Here is an 18,985-nt window from a genome sequence, read left to right on the forward strand (position 1 = left end):
TTGAAAGTGACACAGGAATAATTTTACGTAAATGTGAATCCCACTTGTTTTAATTCAAATCTGTGAACGGAACCTTAATTATGCGCCTAGTTAAAAGGAAAGGAAAAACATTGTTTGGAGCCAGCACTTTAAATGCTAGTAATACAGTATTTACATTGACTGCTTCATCTTCTAGTGCTGACGAGGTCCGTAGAAAATCCTTGGTCTTGAAGTTCCCTAAGCAGCAGTTGCCTCCAAAGAAGAAGCGAAGAGTGGGAAGCACTGTGCATTGTGATTATTTAAATGTAAGTTTTCCCTGTAGAACTGTCATAAGCATACTGTATATTGTATGTTAAGAGGCTATTCATTCGGGTATGGATTTTTTTCAATCTGTAGATCTCATAACCTCAATTGGAGCACAATGGAATCACCATAGGGCATTGATAGGATTCAGAGAGCTTGGGTACTTTAAATTTAACAGCAAAAAGCTCAGGCTCTTCCTCTTCTGTGCTCCAGTGGCTGCCTGGAAACTGCAGTGTTTTGTGCCTGTCAGAGTCAGGAGGTTGATTAATGATTGCTGATCGTAGCCACCACGTTTTATTATTTTTATCTAATTTTTGCAGAGTTTCAGTGGCATCCCTCATCCACAGCTAGGGCTGCCTGGGGCAGGCTGAGAAGGTCACATGATCAGCACCTTCATTTACTATTAGCCCACTTCTTCAAAATTCTCAGACCTTAAGTCACTGCTACGAGAATACAGTGTAGCTGTGAAGTTGCTGCTACAGGAGTCACAGTGTAGCCGTGAAGTCGCTGCTGCATGAGTCACAGTGTAGCTGTGAAGTCGCTGCTGCAGGAGTCACAGTGTAGCCGTGAAGTCGCTGCTGCAGGAGTCACAGTGTAGCCGTGAAGTCGCTGCTGCAGGAGTCACAGTGTAGCCGTGAAGTCGCTGCTGCAGGAGTCACAGTGTAGCCGTGAAGTCACTGCTGCAGGAGTCACAGTGTAGCGGTGAAGTCGCTGCTGCAGGAGTCGCAGTGTAGCCGTGAAGTCGCTGCTGCAGGAGTCACAGTGTAGCCGTGAAGTCGCTGCTGCAGGAGTCGCAGTGTAGCCGTGAAGTCGCTGCTGCAGGAGTCACAGTGTAGCCGTGAAGTTGCTGCTACAGGAGTCGCAGTGTAGCCGTGAAGTCGCTGCTGCAGGAGTCGCAGTGTAGCTGTGAAGTTGCTGCTACAGGAGTCACAGTGTAGCCGTGAAGTCGCTGCTGCATGAGTCACAGTGTAGCTGTGAAGTCGCTGCTGCAGGAGTCACAGTGTAGCCGTGAAGTCGCTGCTACAGGAGTCGCAGTGTAGCCGTGAAGTCGCTGCTGCAGGAGTCACAGTGTAGCCGTGAAGTCGCTGCTGCAGGAGTCACAGTGTAGCCGTGAAGTCGCTGTTACAGGAGTCACAGTGTAGCCGTGAAGCAGCTGCTACAGGAGTCACAGTGTAGCCGTGAAGTCGCTGCTACAGGAGTCGCAGTGTAGCCGTGAAGTCGCTGCTACAGGAGTCAGTGTAACCGTAAAGTCGTTTGCTACAGGAGTCACAGTGTAGCCGTGAAGTCGCTGTTACAGGAGTCACAGTGTAGCCGTGAAGCAGCTGCTACAGGAGTCACAGTGTAGCCGTGAAGTCGCTGCTACAGGAGTCGCAGTGTAGCCGTGAAGTCGCTGCTGCAGGAGTCGCAGTGTAGCCGTGAAGCAGCTGCTGCAGGAGTCACAGTGTAGCCGTGAAGTCGCTGCTACAGGAATCAGTGTAGCCGTGAAGTCGCTGCTGCAGGAGTCACAGTGTAGCCGTGAAGTCGCTGCTGCAGGAGTCACAGTGTAGCCGTGAAGTCGCTGCTGCAGGAGTCACAGTGTAGCCGTGAAGTCGCTGCTGCAGGAGTCACAGTGTAGCCGTGAAGTCGCTGCTGCAGGAGTCACAGTGTAGCCGTGAAGTCGCTGCTGCAGGAGTCACAGTGTAGCCGTGAAGTCGCTGCTGCAGGAGTCACAGTGTAGCCGTAAAGTCGCTGCTGCAGGAGTCACAGTGTAGCTGTGAAGTTGCTGCTGCAGGAGTCGCAGTGTAGCCGTGAAGTCGCTGCTGCAGGAGTCGCAGTGTAGCCGTGAAGCAGCTGCTGCAGGAGTCACAGTAGCCGTGAAGTCGCTGCTACAGGAGTCAGTGTAGCCGTGAAGTCGCTACTACAGGAGTCAGTGTAACCGTAAAGTTGTTTGCTACAGGAGTCACAGTGTAGCCGTGAAGTCGCTGCTACAGGAGTCACAGTGTAGCCGTGAAGCAGCTGCTGCAGGAGTCACAGTGTAGCCGTGAAGTCGCTGCTACAGGAATCAGTGTAGCCGTGAAGTCGCTGCTGCAGGAGTCACAGTGTAGCCGTGAAGTCGCTGCTGCAGGAGTCACAGTGTAGCCGTGAAGTCGCTGCTGCAGGAGTCACAGTGTAGCCGTGAAGTTGCTGCTGCAGGAGTCACAGTGTAGCCGTGAAGTTGCTGCTGCAGGAGTCACAGTGTAGCCGTGAAGTCGCTGCTGCAGGAGTCACAGTGTAGCCGTGAAGTCGCTGCTGCAGGAGTCACAGTGTAGCCGTAAAGTCGCTGCTGCAGGAGTCACAGTGTAGCCGTAAAGTCGCTGCTGCAGGAGTCACAGTGTAGCTGTGAAGTTGCTGCTGCAGGAGTCGCAGTGTAGCCGTGAAGTCGCTGCTGCAGGAGTCGCAGTGTAGCCGTGAAGCAGCTGCTGCAGGAGTCACAGTAGCCGTGAAGTCGCTGCTACAGGAGTCAGTGTAGCCGTGAAGTCGCTGCTGCAGGAGTCACAGTGTAGCCGTGAAGTCGCTACTACAGGAGTCAGTGTAACCGTAAAGTTGTTTGCTACAGGAGTCACAGTGTAGCCGTGAAGTCGCTGCTACAGGAGTCACAGTGTAGCCGTGAAGCAGCTGCTGCAGGAGTCACAGTGTAGCCGTGAAGCAGCTGCTGCAGGATTCACAGTGTAGCTGTGAAGCAGCTGCTGCAGGAGTTACAGTGTAACCGTGAAGTCGCTGCTGCAGGAGTCGCAGTGTAGCCGTGAAGTCGCTGCTACAGGAGTCGCAGTGTAGCCGTGAAGTCGCTGCTGCAGGAGTCAGTGTAGCCGTGAAGCAGCTGCTGCAGGAGTCACAGTGTAACCGTGAAGTCGCTGCTGCAGGAGTCACAGTGTAGCCGTGAAGTCGCTGCTGCAGGAGTCACAGTGTAGCCGTGAAGTCGCTGCTGCAGGAGTCACAGTGTAGCCGTGAAGTTGCTGCTGCAGGAGTCACAGTGTAGCCGTGAAGTTGCTGCTGCAGGAGTCACAGTGTAGCCGTGAAGTCGCTGCTGCAGGAGTCACAGTGTAGCCGTGAAGTCGCTGCTGCAGGAGTCACAGTGTAGCCGTGAAGTTGCTGCTGCAGGAGTCACAGTGTAGCCGTGAAGTTGCTGCTGCAGGAGTCACAGTGTAGCCGTGAAGTCGCTGCTGCAGGAGTCACAGTGTAGCCGTGAAGTCGCTGCTGCAGGAGTCACAGTGTAGCCGTGAAGTCGCTGCTGCAGGAGTCACAGTGTAGCCGTAAAGTCGCTGCTGCAGGAGTCGCAGTGTAGCTGTGAAGTTGCTGCTGCAGGAGTCGCAGTGTAGCCGTGAAGTCGCTGCTGCAGGAGTCGCAGTGTAGCCGTGAAGCAGCTGCTGCAGGAGTCACAGTAGCCGTGAAGTCGCTGCTACAGGAGTCAGTGTAGCCGTGAAGTCGCTACTACAGGAGTCAGTGTAACCGTAAAGTTGTTTGCTACAGGAGTCACAGTGTAGCCGTGAAGTCGCTGCTACAGGAGTCACAGTGTAGCCGTGAAGCAGCTGCTGCAGGAGTCACAGTGTAGCCGTGAAGTCGCTGCTACAGGAATCAGTGTAGCCGTGAAGTCGCTGCTGCAGGAGTCACAGTGTAGCCGTGAAGTCGCTGCTGCAGGAGTCACAGTGTAGCCGTGAAGTCGCTGCTGCAGGAGTCACAGTGTAGCCGTGAAGTTGCTGCTGCAGGAGTCACAGTGTAGCCGTGAAGTTGCTGCTGCAGGAGTCACAGTGTAGCCGTGAAGTCGCTGCTGCAGGAGTCACAGTGTAGCCGTGAAGTCGCTGCTGCAGGAGTCGCAGTGTAGCCGTGAAGCAGCTGCTGCAGGAGTCACAGTAGCCGTGAAGTCGCTGCTACAGGAGTCAGTGTAGCCGTGAAGTCGCTGCTGCAGGAGTCACAGTGTAGCCGTGAAGTCGCTACTACAGGAGTCAGTGTAACCGTAAAGTTGTTTGCTACAGGAGTCACAGTGTAGCCGTGAAGTCGCTGCTACAGGAGTCACAGTGTAGCCGTGAAGCAGCTGCTGCAGGAGTCACAGTGTAGCCGTGAAGCAGCTGCTGCAGGATTCACAGTGTAGCTGTGAAGCAGCTGCTGCAGGAGTTACAGTGTAACCGTGAAGTCGCTGCTGCAGGAGTCGCAGTGTAGCCGTGAAGTCGCTGCTACAGGAGTCGCAGTGTAGCCGTGAAGTCGCTGCTGCAGGAGTCAGTGTAGCCGTGAAGCAGCTGCTGCAGGAGTCACAGTGTAACCGTGAAGTCGCTGCTGCAGGAGTCACAGTGTAGCCGTGAAGTTGCTGCTGCAGGAGTCACAGTGTAGCCGTGAAGTTGCTGCTGCAGGAGTCACAGTGTAGCCGTGAAGTCGCTGCTGCAGGAGTCACAGTGTAGCCGTGAAGTCGCTGCTGCAGGAGTCACAGTGTAGCCGTAAAGTCGCTGCTGCAGGAGTCACAGTGTAGCCGTAAAGTCGCTGCTGCAGGAGTCACAGTGTAGCTGTGAAGTTGCTGCTGCAGGAGTCGCAGTGTAGCCGTGAAGTCGCTGCTGCAGGAGTCGCAGTGTAGCCGTGAAGCAGCTGCTGCAGGAGTCACAGTAGCCGTGAAGTCGCTGCTACAGGAGTCAGTGTAGCCGTGAAGTCGCTGCTGCAGAAGTCACAGTGTAGCCGTGAAGTCGCTACTACAGGAGTCAGTGTAACCGTAAAGTTGTTTGCTACAGGAGTCACAGTGTAGCCGTGAAGTCGCTGCTACAGGAGTCACAGTGTAGCCGTGAAGCAGCTGCTGCAGGAGTCACAGTGTAGCCGTGAAGCAGCTGCTGCAGGATTCACAGTGTAGCTGTGAAGCAGCTGCTGCAGGAGTCACAGTGTAGCCGTGAAGTCGCTGCTGCAGGAGTCACAGTGTAGCCGTAAAGACACTGCTACAGGAGTCACAGTGTAGCCGTGAAGTCGCTGCTACAGGAGTCAGTGTAACCGTAAAGTCGTTTGCTACAGGAGTCACAGTGTAACCGTGAAGTCGCTGCTGCAGGAGTCGCAGTGTAGCCGTGAAGTCGCTGCTACAGGAGTCGCAGTGTAGCCGTGAAGTCGCTGCTGCAGGAGTCAGTGTAGCCGTGAAGCAGCTGCTGCAGGAGTCACAGTGTAACCGTGAAGTCGCTGCTGCAGGAGTCACAGTGTAGCCGTGAAGTCGCTGCTGCAGGAGTCACAGTGTAGCCGTGAAGTCGCTGCTGCAGGAGTCACAGTGTAGCCGTGAAGTCGCTGCTGCAGGAGTCACAGTGTAGCCGTGAAGTCGCTGCTGCAGGAGTCACAGTGTAGCCGTGAAGTCGCTGCTGCAGGAGTCACAGTGTAGCCGTAAAGACACTGCTACAGGAGTCACAGTGTAGCCGTGAAGTCGCTGCTACAGGAGTCAGTGTAACCGTAAAGTCGTTTGCTACAGGAGTCACAGTGTAGCCGTGAAGTCGCTGTTACAGGAGTCACAGTGTAGCCGTGAAGCAGCTGCTACAGGAGTCACAGTGTAGCCGTGAAGTCGCTGCTACAGGAGTCGCAGTGTAGCCGTGAAGCAGCTGCTGCAGGAGTCACAGTGTAGCCGTGAAGTCGCTGCTACAGGAATCAGTGTAGCCGTGAAGTCGCTGCTGCAGGAGTCACAGTGTAGCCGTGAAGTCGCTGCTGCAGGAGTCACAGTGTAGCCGTGAAGTCGCTGCTGCAGGAGTCACAGTGTAGCCGTGAAGTCGCTGCTGCAGGAGTCACAGTGTAGCCGTGAAGTCGCTGCTGCAGGAGTCACAGTGTAGCCGTGAAGTCGCTGCTGCAGGAGTCACAGTGTAGCCGTGAAGTTGCTGCTGCAGGAGTCACAGTGTAGCCGTGAAGTTGCTGCTGCAGGAGTCAGTGTAGCCGTGAAGTCGCTACTACAGGAGTCAGTGTAACCGTAAAGTTGTTTGCTACAGGAGTCACAGTGTAGCCGTGAAGTCGCTGTTACAGGAGTCACAGTGTAGCCGTGAAGCAGCTGCTACAGGAGTCACAGTGTAGCCGTGAAGTCGCTGCTACAGGAGTCGCAGTGTAGCCGTGAAGTCGCTGCTACAGGAGTCAGTGTAACCGTAAAGTCGTTTGCTACAGGAGTCACAGTGTAGCCGTGAAGTCGCTGTTACAGGAGTCACAGTGTAGCCGTGAAGCAGCTGCTACAGGAGTCACAGTGTAGCCGTGAAGTCGCTGCTACAGGAGTCGCAGTGTAGCCGTGAAGTCGCTGCTGCAGGAGTCGCAGTGTAGCCGTGAAGCAGCTGCTGCAGGAGTCACAGTGTAGCCGTGAAGTCGCTGCTACAGGAATCAGTGTAGCCGTGAAGTCGCTGCTGCAGGAGTCACAGTGTAGCCGTGAAGTCGCTGCTGCAGGAGTCACAGTGTAGCCGTGAAGTCGCTGCTGCAGGAGTCACAGTGTAGCCGTGAAGTCGCTGCTGCAGGAGTCACAGTGTAGCCGTGAAGTCGCTGCTGCAGGAGTCACAGTGTAGCCGTGAAGTCGCTGCTGCAGGAGTCACAGTGTAGCCGTAAAGTCGCTGCTGCAGGAGTCACAGTGTAGCCGTAAAGTCGCTGCTGCAGGAGTCACAGTGTAGCTGTGAAGTTGCTGCTGCAGGAGTCGCAGTGTAGCCGTGAAGTCGCTGCTGCAGGAGTCGCAGTGTAGCCGTGAAGCAGCTGCTGCAGGAGTCACAGTAGCCGTGAAGTCGCTGCTACAGGAGTCAGTGTAGCCGTGAAGTCGCTACTACAGGAGTCAGTGTAACCGTAAAGTTGTTTGCTACAGGAGTCACAGTGTAGCCGTGAAGTCGCTGCTACAGGAGTCACAGTGTAGCCGTGAAGCAGCTGCTGCAGGAGTCACAGTGTAGCCGTGAAGTCGCTGCTACAGGAATCAGTGTAGCCGTGAAGTCGCTGCTGCAGGAGTCACAGTGTAGCCGTGAAGTCGCTGCTGCAGGAGTCACAGTGTAGCCGTGAAGTCGCTGCTGCAGGAGTCACAGTGTAGCCGTGAAGTTGCTGCTGCAGGAGTCACAGTGTAGCCGTGAAGTTGCTGCTGCAGGAGTCACAGTGTAGCCGTGAAGTCGCTGCTGCAGGAGTCACAGTGTAGCCGTGAAGTCGCTGCTGCAGGAGTCACAGTGTAGCCGTAAAGTCGCTGCTGCAGGAGTCACAGTGTAGCCGTAAAGTCGCTGCTGCAGGAGTCACAGTGTAGCTGTGAAGTTGCTGCTGCAGGAGTCGCAGTGTAGCCGTGAAGTCGCTGCTGCAGGAGTCGCAGTGTAGCCGTGAAGCAGCTGCTGCAGGAGTCACAGTAGCCGTGAAGTCGCTGCTACAGGAGTCAGTGTAGCCGTGAAGTCGCTGCTGCAGGAGTCACAGTGTAGCCGTGAAGTCGCTACTACAGGAGTCAGTGTAACCGTAAAGTTGTTTGCTACAGGAGTCACAGTGTAGCCGTGAAGTCGCTGCTACAGGAGTCACAGTGTAGCCGTGAAGCAGCTGCTGCAGGAGTCACAGTGTAGCCGTGAAGCAGCTGCTGCAGGATTCACAGTGTAGCTGTGAAGCAGCTGCTGCAGGAGTTACAGTGTAACCGTGAAGTCGCTGCTGCAGGAGTCGCAGTGTAGCCGTGAAGTCGCTGCTACAGGAGTCGCAGTGTAGCCGTGAAGTCGCTGCTGCAGGAGTCAGTGTAGCCGTGAAGCAGCTGCTGCAGGAGTCACAGTGTAACCGTGAAGTCGCTGCTGCAGGAGTCACAGTGTAGCCGTGAAGTCGCTGCTGCAGGAGTCACAGTGTAGCCGTGAAGTCGCTGCTGCAGGAGTCACAGTGTAGCCGTGAAGTTGCTGCTGCAGGAGTCACAGTGTAGCCGTGAAGTTGCTGCTGCAGGAGTCACAGTGTAGCCGTGAAGTCGCTGCTGCAGGAGTCACAGTGTAGCCGTGAAGTCGCTGCTGCAGGAGTCACAGTGTAGCCGTGAAGTTGCTGCTGCAGGAGTCACAGTGTAGCCGTGAAGTTGCTGCTGCAGGAGTCACAGTGTAGCCGTGAAGTCGCTGCTGCAGGAGTCACAGTGTAGCCGTGAAGTTGCTGCTGCAGGAGTCACAGTGTAGCCGTGAAGTCGCTGCTGCAGGAGTCACAGTGTAGCCGTGAAGTCGCTGCTGCAGGAGTCACAGTGTAGCCGTGAAGTCGCTGCTGCAGGAGTCACAGTGTAGCCGTAAAGTCGCTGCTGCAGGAGTCACAGTGTAGCTGTGAAGTTGCTGCTGCAGGAGTCGCAGTGTAGCCGTGAAGTCGCTGCTGCAGGAGTCGCAGTGTAGCCGTGAAGCAGCTGCTGCAGGAGTCACAGTAGCCGTGAAGTCGCTGCTACAGGAGTCAGTGTAGCCGTGAAGTCGCTACTACAGGAGTCAGTGTAACCGTAAAGTTGTTTGCTACAGGAGTCACAGTGTAGCCGTGAAGTCGCTGCTACAGGAGTCACAGTGTAGCCGTGAAGCAGCTGCTGCAGGAGTCACAGTGTAGCCGTGAAGTCGCTGCTACAGGAATCAGTGTAGCCGTGAAGTCGCTGCTGCAGGAGTCACAGTGTAGCCGTGAAGTCGCTGCTGCAGGAGTCACAGTGTAGCCGTGAAGTCGCTGCTGCAGGAGTCACAGTGTAGCCGTGAAGTTGCTGCTGCAGGAGTCACAGTGTAGCCGTGAAGTTGCTGCTGCAGGAGTCACAGTGTAGCCGTGAAGTCGCTGCTGCAGGAGTCACAGTGTAGCCGTGAAGTCGCTGCTGCAGGAGTCGCAGTGTAGCCGTGAAGCAGCTGCTGCAGGAGTCACAGTAGCCGTGAAGTCGCTGCTACAGGAGTCAGTGTAGCCGTGAAGTCGCTGCTGCAGGAGTCACAGTGTAGCCGTGAAGTCGCTACTACAGGAGTCAGTGTAACCGTAAAGTTGTTTGCTACAGGAGTCACAGTGTAGCCGTGAAGTCGCTGCTACAGGAGTCACAGTGTAGCCGTGAAGCAGCTGCTGCAGGAGTCACAGTGTAGCCGTGAAGCAGCTGCTGCAGGATTCACAGTGTAGCTGTGAAGCAGCTGCTGCAGGAGTTACAGTGTAACCGTGAAGTCGCTGCTGCAGGAGTCGCAGTGTAGCCGTGAAGTCGCTGCTACAGGAGTCGCAGTGTAGCCGTGAAGCCGCTGCTGCAGGAGTCAGTGTAGCCGTGAAGCAGCTGCTGCAGGAGTCACAGTGTAACCGTCAAGTCGCTGCTGCAGGAGTCACAGTGTAGCCGTGAAGTCGCTGCTGCAGGAGTCACAGTGTAGCCGTGAAGTCGCTGCTGCAGGAGTCACAGTGTAGCCGTGAAGTTGCTGCTGCAGGAGTCACAGTGTAGCCGTGAAGTTGCTGCTGCAGGAGTCACAGTGTAGCCGTGAAGTCGCTGCTGCAGGAGTCACAGTGTAGCCGTGAAGTTGCTGCTGCAGGAGTCACAGTGTAGCCGTAAAGTCGCTGCTGCAGGAGTCACAGTGTAGCCGTAAAGTCGCTGCTGCAGGAGTCACAGTGTAGCTGTGAAGTTGCTGCTGCAGGAGTCGCAGTGTAGCCGTGAAGTCGCTGCTGCAGGAGTCGCAGTGTAGCCGTGAAGCAGCTGCTGCAGGAGTCACAGTAGCCGTGAAGTCGCTGCTACAGGAGTCAGTGTAGCCGTGAAGTCGCTGCTGCAGAAGTCACAGTGTAGCCGTGAAGTCGCTACTACAGGAGTCAGTGTAACCGTAAAGTTGTTTGCTACAGGAGTCACAGTGTAGCCGTGAAGTCGCTGCTACAGGAGTCACAGTGTAGCCGTGAAGCAGCTGCTGCAGGAGTCACAGTGTAGCCGTGAAGCAGCTGCTGCAGGATTCACAGTGTAGCTGTGAAGCAGCTGCTGCAGGAGTTACAGTGTAACCGTGAAGTCGCTGCTGCAGGAGTCGCAGTGTAGCCGTGAAGTCGCTGCTACAGGAGTCGCAGTGTAGCCGTGAAGTCGCTGCTGCAGGAGTCAGTGTAGCCGTGAAGCAGCTGCTGCAGGAGTCACAGTGTAACCGTGAAGTCGCTGCTGCAGGAGTCACAGTGTAGCCGTGAAGTCGCTGCTGCAGGAGTCACAGTGTAGCCGTGAAGTCGCTGCTGCAGGAGTCACAGTGTAGCCGTGAAGTTGCTGCTGCAGGAGTCACAGTGTAGCCGTGAAGTTGCTGCTGCAGGAGTCACAGTGTAGCCGTGAAGTCGCTGCTGCAGGAGTCACAGTGTAGCCGTGAAGTCGCTGCTGCAGGAGTCACAGTGTAGCCGTAAAGTCGCTGCTGCAGGAGTCGCAGTGTAGCCGTAAAGTCGCTGCTGCAGGAGTCACAGTGTAGCTGTGAAGTTGCTGCTGCAGGAGTCGCAGTGTAGCCGTGAAGTCGCTGCTGCAGGAGTCGCAGTGTAGCCGTGAAGCAGCTGCTGCAGGAGTCACAGTAGCCGTGAAGTCGCTGCTACAGGAGTCGCAGTGTAGCCGTGAAGTCGCTGCTGCAGGAGTCACAGTGTAGCCGTGAAGTCGCTGCTACAGGAGTCGCAGTGTAGCCGTGAAGTCGCTGCTACAGGAGTCGCAGTGTAGCCGTGAAGCAGCTGCTGCAGGAGTCACAGTAGCCGTGAAGTCGCTGCTACAGGAGTCGCAGTGTAGCCGTGAAGTCGCTGCTGCAGGAGTCGCAGTGTAGCCGTGAAGCAGCTGCTGCAGGAGTCACAGTAGCCGTGAAGTCGCTGCTACAGGAGTCGCAGTGTAGCCGTGAAGTCGCTGCTGCAGGAGTCACAGTGTAGCCGTGAAGTTGCTGCTGCAGGAGTCACAGTGTAGCCGTAAAGTCGCTGCTGCAGGAGTCACAGTGTAGCCGTAAAGTCGCTGCTGCAGGAGTCACAGTGTAGCCGTGAAGTTGCTGCTGCAGGAGTCACAGTGTAGCCGTGAAGTTGCTGCTGCAGGAGTCACAGTGTAGCCGTGAAGTTGCTGCTGCAGGAGTCGCAGTGTAGCCGTGAAGTCGCTGCTGCAGGAGTCACAGTGTAGCCGTGAAGTTGCTGCTGCAGGAGTCACAGTGTAGCCGTGAAGTTGCTGCTGCAGGAGTCACAGTGTAGCCGTGAAGTCGCTGCTGCAGGAGTCACAGTGTAGCCGTGAAGTTGCTGCTGCAGGAGTCACAGTGTAGCCGTAAAGTCGCTGCTGCAGGAGTCACAGTGTAGCCGTAAAGTCGCTGCTGCAGGAGTCACAGTGTAGCTGTGAAGTTGCTGCTGCAGGAGTCGCAGTGTAGCCGTGAAGTCGCTGCTGCAGGAGTCGCAGTGTAGCCGTGAAGCAGCTGCTGCAGGAGTCACAGTAGCCGTGAAGTCGCTGCTACAGGAGTCAGTGTAGCCGTGAAGTCGCTGCTGCAGAAGTCACAGTGTAGCCGTGAAGTCGCTACTACAGGAGTCAGTGTAACCGTAAAGTTGTTTGCTACAGGAGTCACAGTGTAGCCGTGAAGTCGCTGCTACAGGAGTCACAGTGTAGCCGTGAAGCAGCTGCTGCAGGAGTCACAGTGTAGCCGTGAAGCAGCTGCTGCAGGATTCACAGTGTAGCTGTGAAGCAGCTGCTGCAGGAGTTACAGTGTAACCGTGAAGTCGCTGCTGCAGGAGTCGCAGTGTAGCCGTGAAGTCGCTGCTACAGGAGTCAGTGTAGCCGTGAAGCAGCTGCTGCAGGAGTCACAGTGTAGCCGTAAAGTCGTTTGCTACAGGAGTCACAGTGTAGCCGTGAAGTCGCTGCTGCAGGAGTCAGTGTAGCCGTGAAGCAGCTGCTGCAGGAGTCACAGTGTAACCGTGAAGTCGCTGCTGCATGAGTCAGTGTAGCCGTGAAGCAGCTGCTGCAGGAGTCGCAGTGTAGCCGTGAAGCAGCTGCTGCAGGAGTCGCAGTGTAGCCGTGAAGCAGCTGCTGCAGGAGTCACAGTGTAGCCGTGAAGTCGCTGCTACAGGAGTCACAGTGTAGCCGTGAAGCAGCTGCTGCAGGAGTCACAGTGTAGCCGTGAAGCAGCTGCTGCAGGATTCACAGTGTAGCTGTGAAGCAGCTGCTGCAGGAGTTACAGTGTAACCGTGAAGTCGCTGCTGCAGGAGTCGCAGTGTAGCCGTGAAGTCGCTGCTACAGGAGTCGCAGTGTAGCCGTGAAGTCGCTGCTGCAGGAGTCAGTGTAGCCGTGAAGCAGCTGCTGCAGGAGTCACAGTGTAACCGTGAAGTCGCTGCTGCAGGAGTCACAGTGTAGCCGTGAAGTCGCTGCTGCAGGAGTCACAGTGTAGCCGTGAAGTCGCTGCTGCAGGAGTCACAGTGTAGCCGTGAAGTTGCTGCTGCAGGAGTCACAGTGTAGCCGTGAAGTTGCTGCTGCAGGAGTCACAGTGTAGCCGTGAAGTCGCTGCTGCAGGAGTCACAGTGTAGCCGTGAAGTCGCTGCTGCAGGAGTCACAGTGTAGCCGTAAAGTCGCTGCTGCAGGAGTCACAGTGTAGCCGTAAAGTCGCTGCTGCAGGAGTCACAGTGTAGCTGTGAAGTTGCTGCTGCAGGAGTCGCAGTGTAGCCGTGAAGTCGCTGCTGCAGGAGTCGCAGTGTAGCCGTGAAGCAGCTGCTGCAGGAGTCACAGTAGCCGTGAAGTCGCTGCTACAGGAGTCGCAGTGTAGCCGTGAAGTCGCTGCTGCAGGAGTCACAGTGTAGCCGTGAAGTCGCTGCTACAGGAGTCGCAGTGTAGCCGTGAAGCAGCTGCTGCAGGAGTCACAGTAGCCGTGAAGTCGCTGCTACAGGAGTCGCAGTGTAGCCGTGAAGTCGCTGCTGCAGGAGTCGCAGTGTAGCCGTGAAGCAGCTGCTGCAGGAGTCACAGTAGCCGTGAAGTCGCTGCTACAGGAGTCGCAGTGTAGCCGTGAAGTCGCTGCTGCAGGAGTCACAGTGTAGCCGTGAAGTCGCTGCTACAGGAGTCGCAGTGTAGCCGTGAAGTCGCTGCTACAGGAGTCGCAGTGTAGCCGTGAAGCAGCTGCTGCAGGAGTCACAGTAGCCGTGAAGTCGCTGCTACAGGAGTCGCAGTGTAGCCGTGAAGTCGCTGCTGCAGGAGTCGCAGTGTAGCCGTGAAGCAGCTGCTGCAGGAGTCACAGTAGCCGTGAAGTCGCTGCTACAGGAGTCGCAGTGTAGCCGTGAAGTCGCTGCTGCAGGAGTCGCAGTGTAGCCGTGAAGCAGCTGCTGCAGGAGTCACAGTAGCCGTGAAGCAGCTGCTGCAGGAGTCGCAGTGTAGCCGTGAAGTCGCTGCTGCAGGAGTCACAGTGTAGCCGTGAAGTCGCTACTACAGGAGTCAGTGTAACCGTAAAGTTGTTTGCTACAGGAGTCACAGTGTAGCCGTGAAGTCGCTGCTACAGGAGTCACAGTGTAGCCGTGAAGCAGCTGCTGCAGGAGTCACAGTGTAGCCGTGAAGCAGCTGCTGCAGGATTCACAGTGTAGCTGTGAAGCAGCTGCTGCAGGAGTTACAGTGTAACCGTGAAGTCGCTGCTGCAGGAGTCGCAGTGTAGCCGTGAAGTCGCTGCTACAGGAGTCAGTGTAGCCGTGAAGCAGCTGCTGCAGGAGTCACAGTGTAGCCGTAAAGTCGTTTGCTACAGGAGTCACAGTGTAGCCGTGAAGTCGCTGCTGCAGGAGTCAGTGTAGCCGTGAAGCAGCTGCTGCAGGAGTCACAGTGTAACCGTGAAGTCGCTGCTGCATGAGTCAGTGTAGCCGTGAAGCAGCTGCTGCAGGAGTCGCAGTGTAGCCGTGAAGCAGCTGCTGCAGGAGTCGCAGTGTAGCCGTGAAGTCGCTGCTGCAGGAGTCACAGTGTAGCCGTGAAGCAGCTGCTGCAGGAGTCGCAGTGTAGCCGTGAAGCAGCTGCTGCAGGAGTCACAGTGTAACCGTGAAGTCGCTGCTACAGGAGTCACAGTGTAGCCGTGAAGCAGCTGCTGCAGGAGTCGCAGTGTAGCCGTGAAGCAGCTGCTGCAGGAGTCACAGTGTAGCCGTGAAGCAGCTGCTACAGGAGTCAGTGTAGCCGTGAAGTCGCTAATATAACATTACAAAATCTAATGCTCTTCTGTGGGCGCCAACTTTGTGCACTACCTGAACACTTTTGAATAGACTTTATGGATGATATTTGATATATGTTCATATGCAGCATCTCTGCTTGTCTGTTTTTACCCCTAGATGTACCCCATCGCCTTTTCCGGGCCACTATTAGACTATTACACAGCCAACGTGCCAAATCGTTCCACACATGGTAGCACTGTTAATCATTATTCGTGCAATGCACAAGTCTTGTTTCAGATGTCCTGTGCAGTGTAATGGATTCTAGGAGTTATTGCTGCTAGGTGAAGCATAAGACCTAACCGTAGATCTGTATGATAAATCTGATGCCCCGCTAATTGTAATACTACTGCGTACTACAAACTACTATGCGCGTCATTTTTATTTCTGGTTTCAGCGCCCCCATAAGTCTGTACATCGTCGAAGAACAGATCCCATGGTTACTTTATCTTCAGTCTTGGAGTCCATAATTAATGACATGAGAGACATGCCAAATGTAAGTTGCCTGTTTATATAGTGTACTATTTAATGGTATTTTACATATTACAGAGGGCACACTTACATTTGTAACACATTAAATATGCTTAAACAGTTTAGCAACACATTGCTAATCAGCCAGAGAAGGAAGACTGTTGGGAGTCTAGGATCTCTTGCACAGAAAGAGTTTTGCATAAATGTCCTGACCATAGTATTTAACGTAAAACTTAAAGTACAGAGTACTTTCTCCTTCATCCACTAGGGGACACTGGAGGATCTTTACGGTGGGCTATAGATGGTGGATTAGTGGGTGCCTGGCACTTTAAATTGTTTACAATAGTCACTGGCTCCTCCCCTCTATGCCCACCCTACAGACCAGTTTGAAAAATGTGCCAGAGGGAGCCGGTCCTCTCTCTGGGCTTCTCCAGAGAATTTTTCTATTTTTTCCTATTTTTCTGCTTTAAGAACTGAGTACGAAGGCAGCCTACTGCCCCTGTCTGTTTGCACCGCGGGAGCTGACATTGGGACTCTGGCACAGCTTGCTTTAGTCTGCAGCTAGAGCTCCCGGCCACAAGGACATCAGTCCTTGAGGTAATTCCTTAGGAGCTGCATGCAGCATCCTGTAAGGTCCACACAGCCTGTGCCCAGCCGTTTCAGCTTGGCAGGGGGTGAGTATAGCCCGGAGCTCTGACTAGCAGAGTCTCTGGGAGAAGCACTTCCTAGAGGGCACTCCCCCCAGCGCCGGTACAGCGGTACTACAGCACCCGCCACTGCACTGTAAAGCTACACTGAGCAGCTTTGAATTTGGCGCTTAGATGCAGGAGTGGAACTACGCTTCGGGTGGCTTCTCCTACCTGGCGTTGCAGCGCCATTACGTATGTTGCTTAGAGCGTCATTCTGGCAGCGGGGCTGGGTCCTGTCCACGAGGCAGCGGCCATCTTATCACTCACACTCAGGAAGAACCACTGGTACCATGAGTTACGGGGGGGATAGAGAAAGGATGTAAAATGAATTATATACCTACAGAGACGCCTGTTGTAGTTAGTGTTCTGTGGCTATTGTCTTAGGGTGGCTGTGACTGTCCCTCTCCTGTATGCTCCCCCTTCTTTAAGGATCTTTTCTGTTTCTTTGTGCGTGTGAGTGTGTGGGCTGACTTTGACAAGATGACAGGAAGGAGCACTTCTTCAAAGGCTTCACAGAAGATATACTGTATGCCTGTATAAAGAGATCAGTAAAATTCACACAACAAACTGAGGGTTCCCTGTAGTGTGATACATGTGAGTCAGCGAACCCAATTGAAAGTCCTGCCACTATACAGGACCCCACTCCTACTTGGTTAGCTCAGCTGACTGGGGTGATGTCTGATCTTTATGCAGAACTGGCTACTTCTCATAAGGATAGAGAAGCATCCAGGTCCCAGGTTTCACTACCCGAACTAGATTAGGCACATAGTTTAGCCAAATCAGTAGAGGGGTTAAGAAGAACTATGGGGATCTCTAAATACGCCACTTCCTTTTCTACGCAGACAGTCTCAAAAAAGAGACAATTACCAGCGGTTTTACAGTCTGATGATTCAGACACTGAAGATTTACCTCCTTTTGAGGAGGGAGAGGTTGAACTGGACTCAGACACTGAATTAATTCAGGACGACACAGAAATTTAATCTGAAGCGTTAGACACTCATACGAGCAGTGCGCCAGGTTTTACAGATTTCGGACTCTGACCCGACTCCGCCGCAGTCTTGTTTTTTTACAAAAAAATCAGCTGCGTGCTATTTCTTTTCCTGTCTCTGCAGAAATAGATAACCATTTTGTGTTAGCCTGGAAGCACCCTGATAAGAAATTTCAGGTAACTCACAGGCTTTTGCTTACCTATCCTTTTTCAGAGGACAGTAGAACAAAGTGGGAAAATCCCCCGTTGATAGACTCATCTTTATCTATCTAGATTATTAAAAAAAACTATCCTACCGGTTGCCAGTGCTACCTCGTTAAAAGAGCGGGCAGATCGTAGGTTGGAAAATACTTTAAAGTCCATATACACAGCAGCAGGGATACTTCTTCGACCTACCATGGTGGGTCTTTGGGTTAATAAGGCTATAGAGGCCTGGGCAGAGCAATTGATGACAGGGTTACAAGTGGGTCTTTCCCTTCTCCGGCAATACAAAGATTTCTAGAGATAGGAGTCATTGTTCCAGTTCCTCTCCACCAGCAGAAACAGGGATTTTATTCCAGTTTATTCATAGTACCAAAGCCGGAAGGCTCGGTAAGGCCCATCCTGAATATGAAGGATCTCAATCCCTTTCTGAGAGTATTCAAATTCAAGATAGTGTCCCTGCGATCGGTGATAACCGGTCTGGAAGCAGGTGATTTTCTTGTGTCAAGAACGCTTATCTCCACTTACCAATTTGACCTCCGCATCAGAGTTTTCTCAGGTTTGCGGTAAAAGATTTGCATTTTCAATTCCAGGCCTTGCCTTTCGGTCTTTCTCCAGCGCCTCGAGTCTCTACAAAGGTAATGGTGGTGATGATGGCACAATTACGATCTCAAGGGGTGAATGTTGTTCCCTACTTGGATGATCTACTCCTAAAAGCCCCATCAGAAGAAAAATTGGTAAACGACATGAGAATAGCCCAAGCTTTTCTCGTACGACACTGCTGTATCATCAATGTCCAAAAGTCTCACTCACAACCGACACAGCGGTCTCAATTCCTAGGAATGATCATGGACACTGTGCGGCAGAGGATTTTCCTTCCTCCGGACAAGATTCAGTCCATTCGGGAAATGGTTCGTCTGGACCTTCAGCATCGCAGAGTATCCGTTCATCTGTGCATTCAACTACTAGCAATAAGTAAGGGACAAGGGGGAGGGGAAAACTTCTGCACTAGTCAAAAGATCAATAAATGTTCATTCTGATATATTACAAACCCCATTAATACATATTACTGTAGTGTTGATTCACATTCATATGTTGGTGGTGCCGCCATAGACAATAGAATAAGGACACAAGAAAGGATAGAGAAGATTATCTCTTGGTTGGCGCACAAAAGGAAGAAGAAGTTAATCAATTTAAAATATAACTTTTAAAGACAATTAATTAAATCGATGTGAAATAGATATGGAGAGAATTTTTTTCAATAAAAGATACCGTATCTATTAAAATTATATTCACTGTATGTCATTTTTTGTGTTCCCATTTGTGGTAGTGTTATTATTTAGGAATCTGGACCACTCGTGATGATCTGAACGTTTCCAATACAGTTATGTAGATAGGGGTCCAATAAATTCTAGGTTCTCTAAGATATGAGTCTAAATTGATACTTGATAGAGATGAGAAATTCCTTGTATTGCTATCTAACCCTAATGTCTAGCAACATAATGGGTTAATCCATTCGAATTCCCTATCCACATTCTTGTCATTTGCAGAGAGAGCACCCTGTAATATATTGAGCTATGTGCTGGTGCAGTTCTATTGTCCAATACCCCAGCCCCGTGATTATCCTTTCAAAATCACCTATCAGCATTGCCAGAGGGATTTATTGGGAGAAAACAACTGTAACATATTAGACCGTACAATGTTGCGGTTCTCTTTTTCACTACCGCAACACTGTAACTAGTTCGATGTAGTTAAATCTTATCTATTACAGAGAGATTCATATGCAGAATGGAATATGCTGGCATGCACAGTGTTCTCACACTTCACTTCACAAGCGTGTCACTGATGTTGTTACAGAAAGAGCACCCTGTGATATATTGAGCTGTGCACTGGTGCAGCTCTATTTATCTAATATCACACCCCCGTATTTATTCATATAGAGTTGAGTCCTTTCAAAATCTCCTGTCAACATTACCAGAGTGATTTATTCATTGTAACGTATAAAACCATAATATGTTGTGGTTCTTTTTAACAGTCCCACAACACTGTAACAGTTTGATGTAATTATAACTCATCTGTTACAGAGAGATTCATAAGCAGATTGGGACAGGCTGACATGCGCAGTGTTCTCACATTCAACTTCACGAGCGTGTCAATGATGTTGTTAAACCCAACTTGTTACCATTGCACGTTGTCTATTAAATTGTGTATTTATGTGACATGTTATTACTGCAATTAGCTTTATAACTTAATCCTGCTATTCCAGTTTTTAGCGAGAAACTACTAATACGTGTTATGAACCACAGACTGTTTGTCACAGCATTTTCATATCGAACTTCATATCATT

General features: G+C 52.6%; 1 protein-coding gene across 2 annotated transcripts in view; it reads left to right on the plus strand.

Annotated features, from left to right (window-relative positions):
- The window catches only part of TAF1 (TATA-box binding protein associated factor 1), a 298,119-nt gene that overhangs the window by 223,134 nt on the left and 56,000 nt on the right, over positions 1 to 18,985 (plus strand). For both annotated transcript variants that reach the window (XM_063937154.1, XM_063937155.1), the window contains exons 27-28: positions 176 to 284; positions 14,687 to 14,785. In XM_063937154.1, the coding sequence (XP_063793224.1) occupies positions 176 to 284; positions 14,687 to 14,785 (208 nt within the window). The remainder of the gene's footprint in view (positions 1 to 175; positions 285 to 14,686; positions 14,786 to 18,985) is intronic.

The sequence above is a fragment of the Pseudophryne corroboree genome, chromosome 8 (genome assembly GCF_028390025.1).
Source record: "Pseudophryne corroboree isolate aPseCor3 chromosome 8, aPseCor3.hap2, whole genome shotgun sequence".
Lineage (NCBI taxonomy): Eukaryota > Metazoa > Chordata > Amphibia > Anura > Myobatrachidae > Pseudophryne > Pseudophryne corroboree.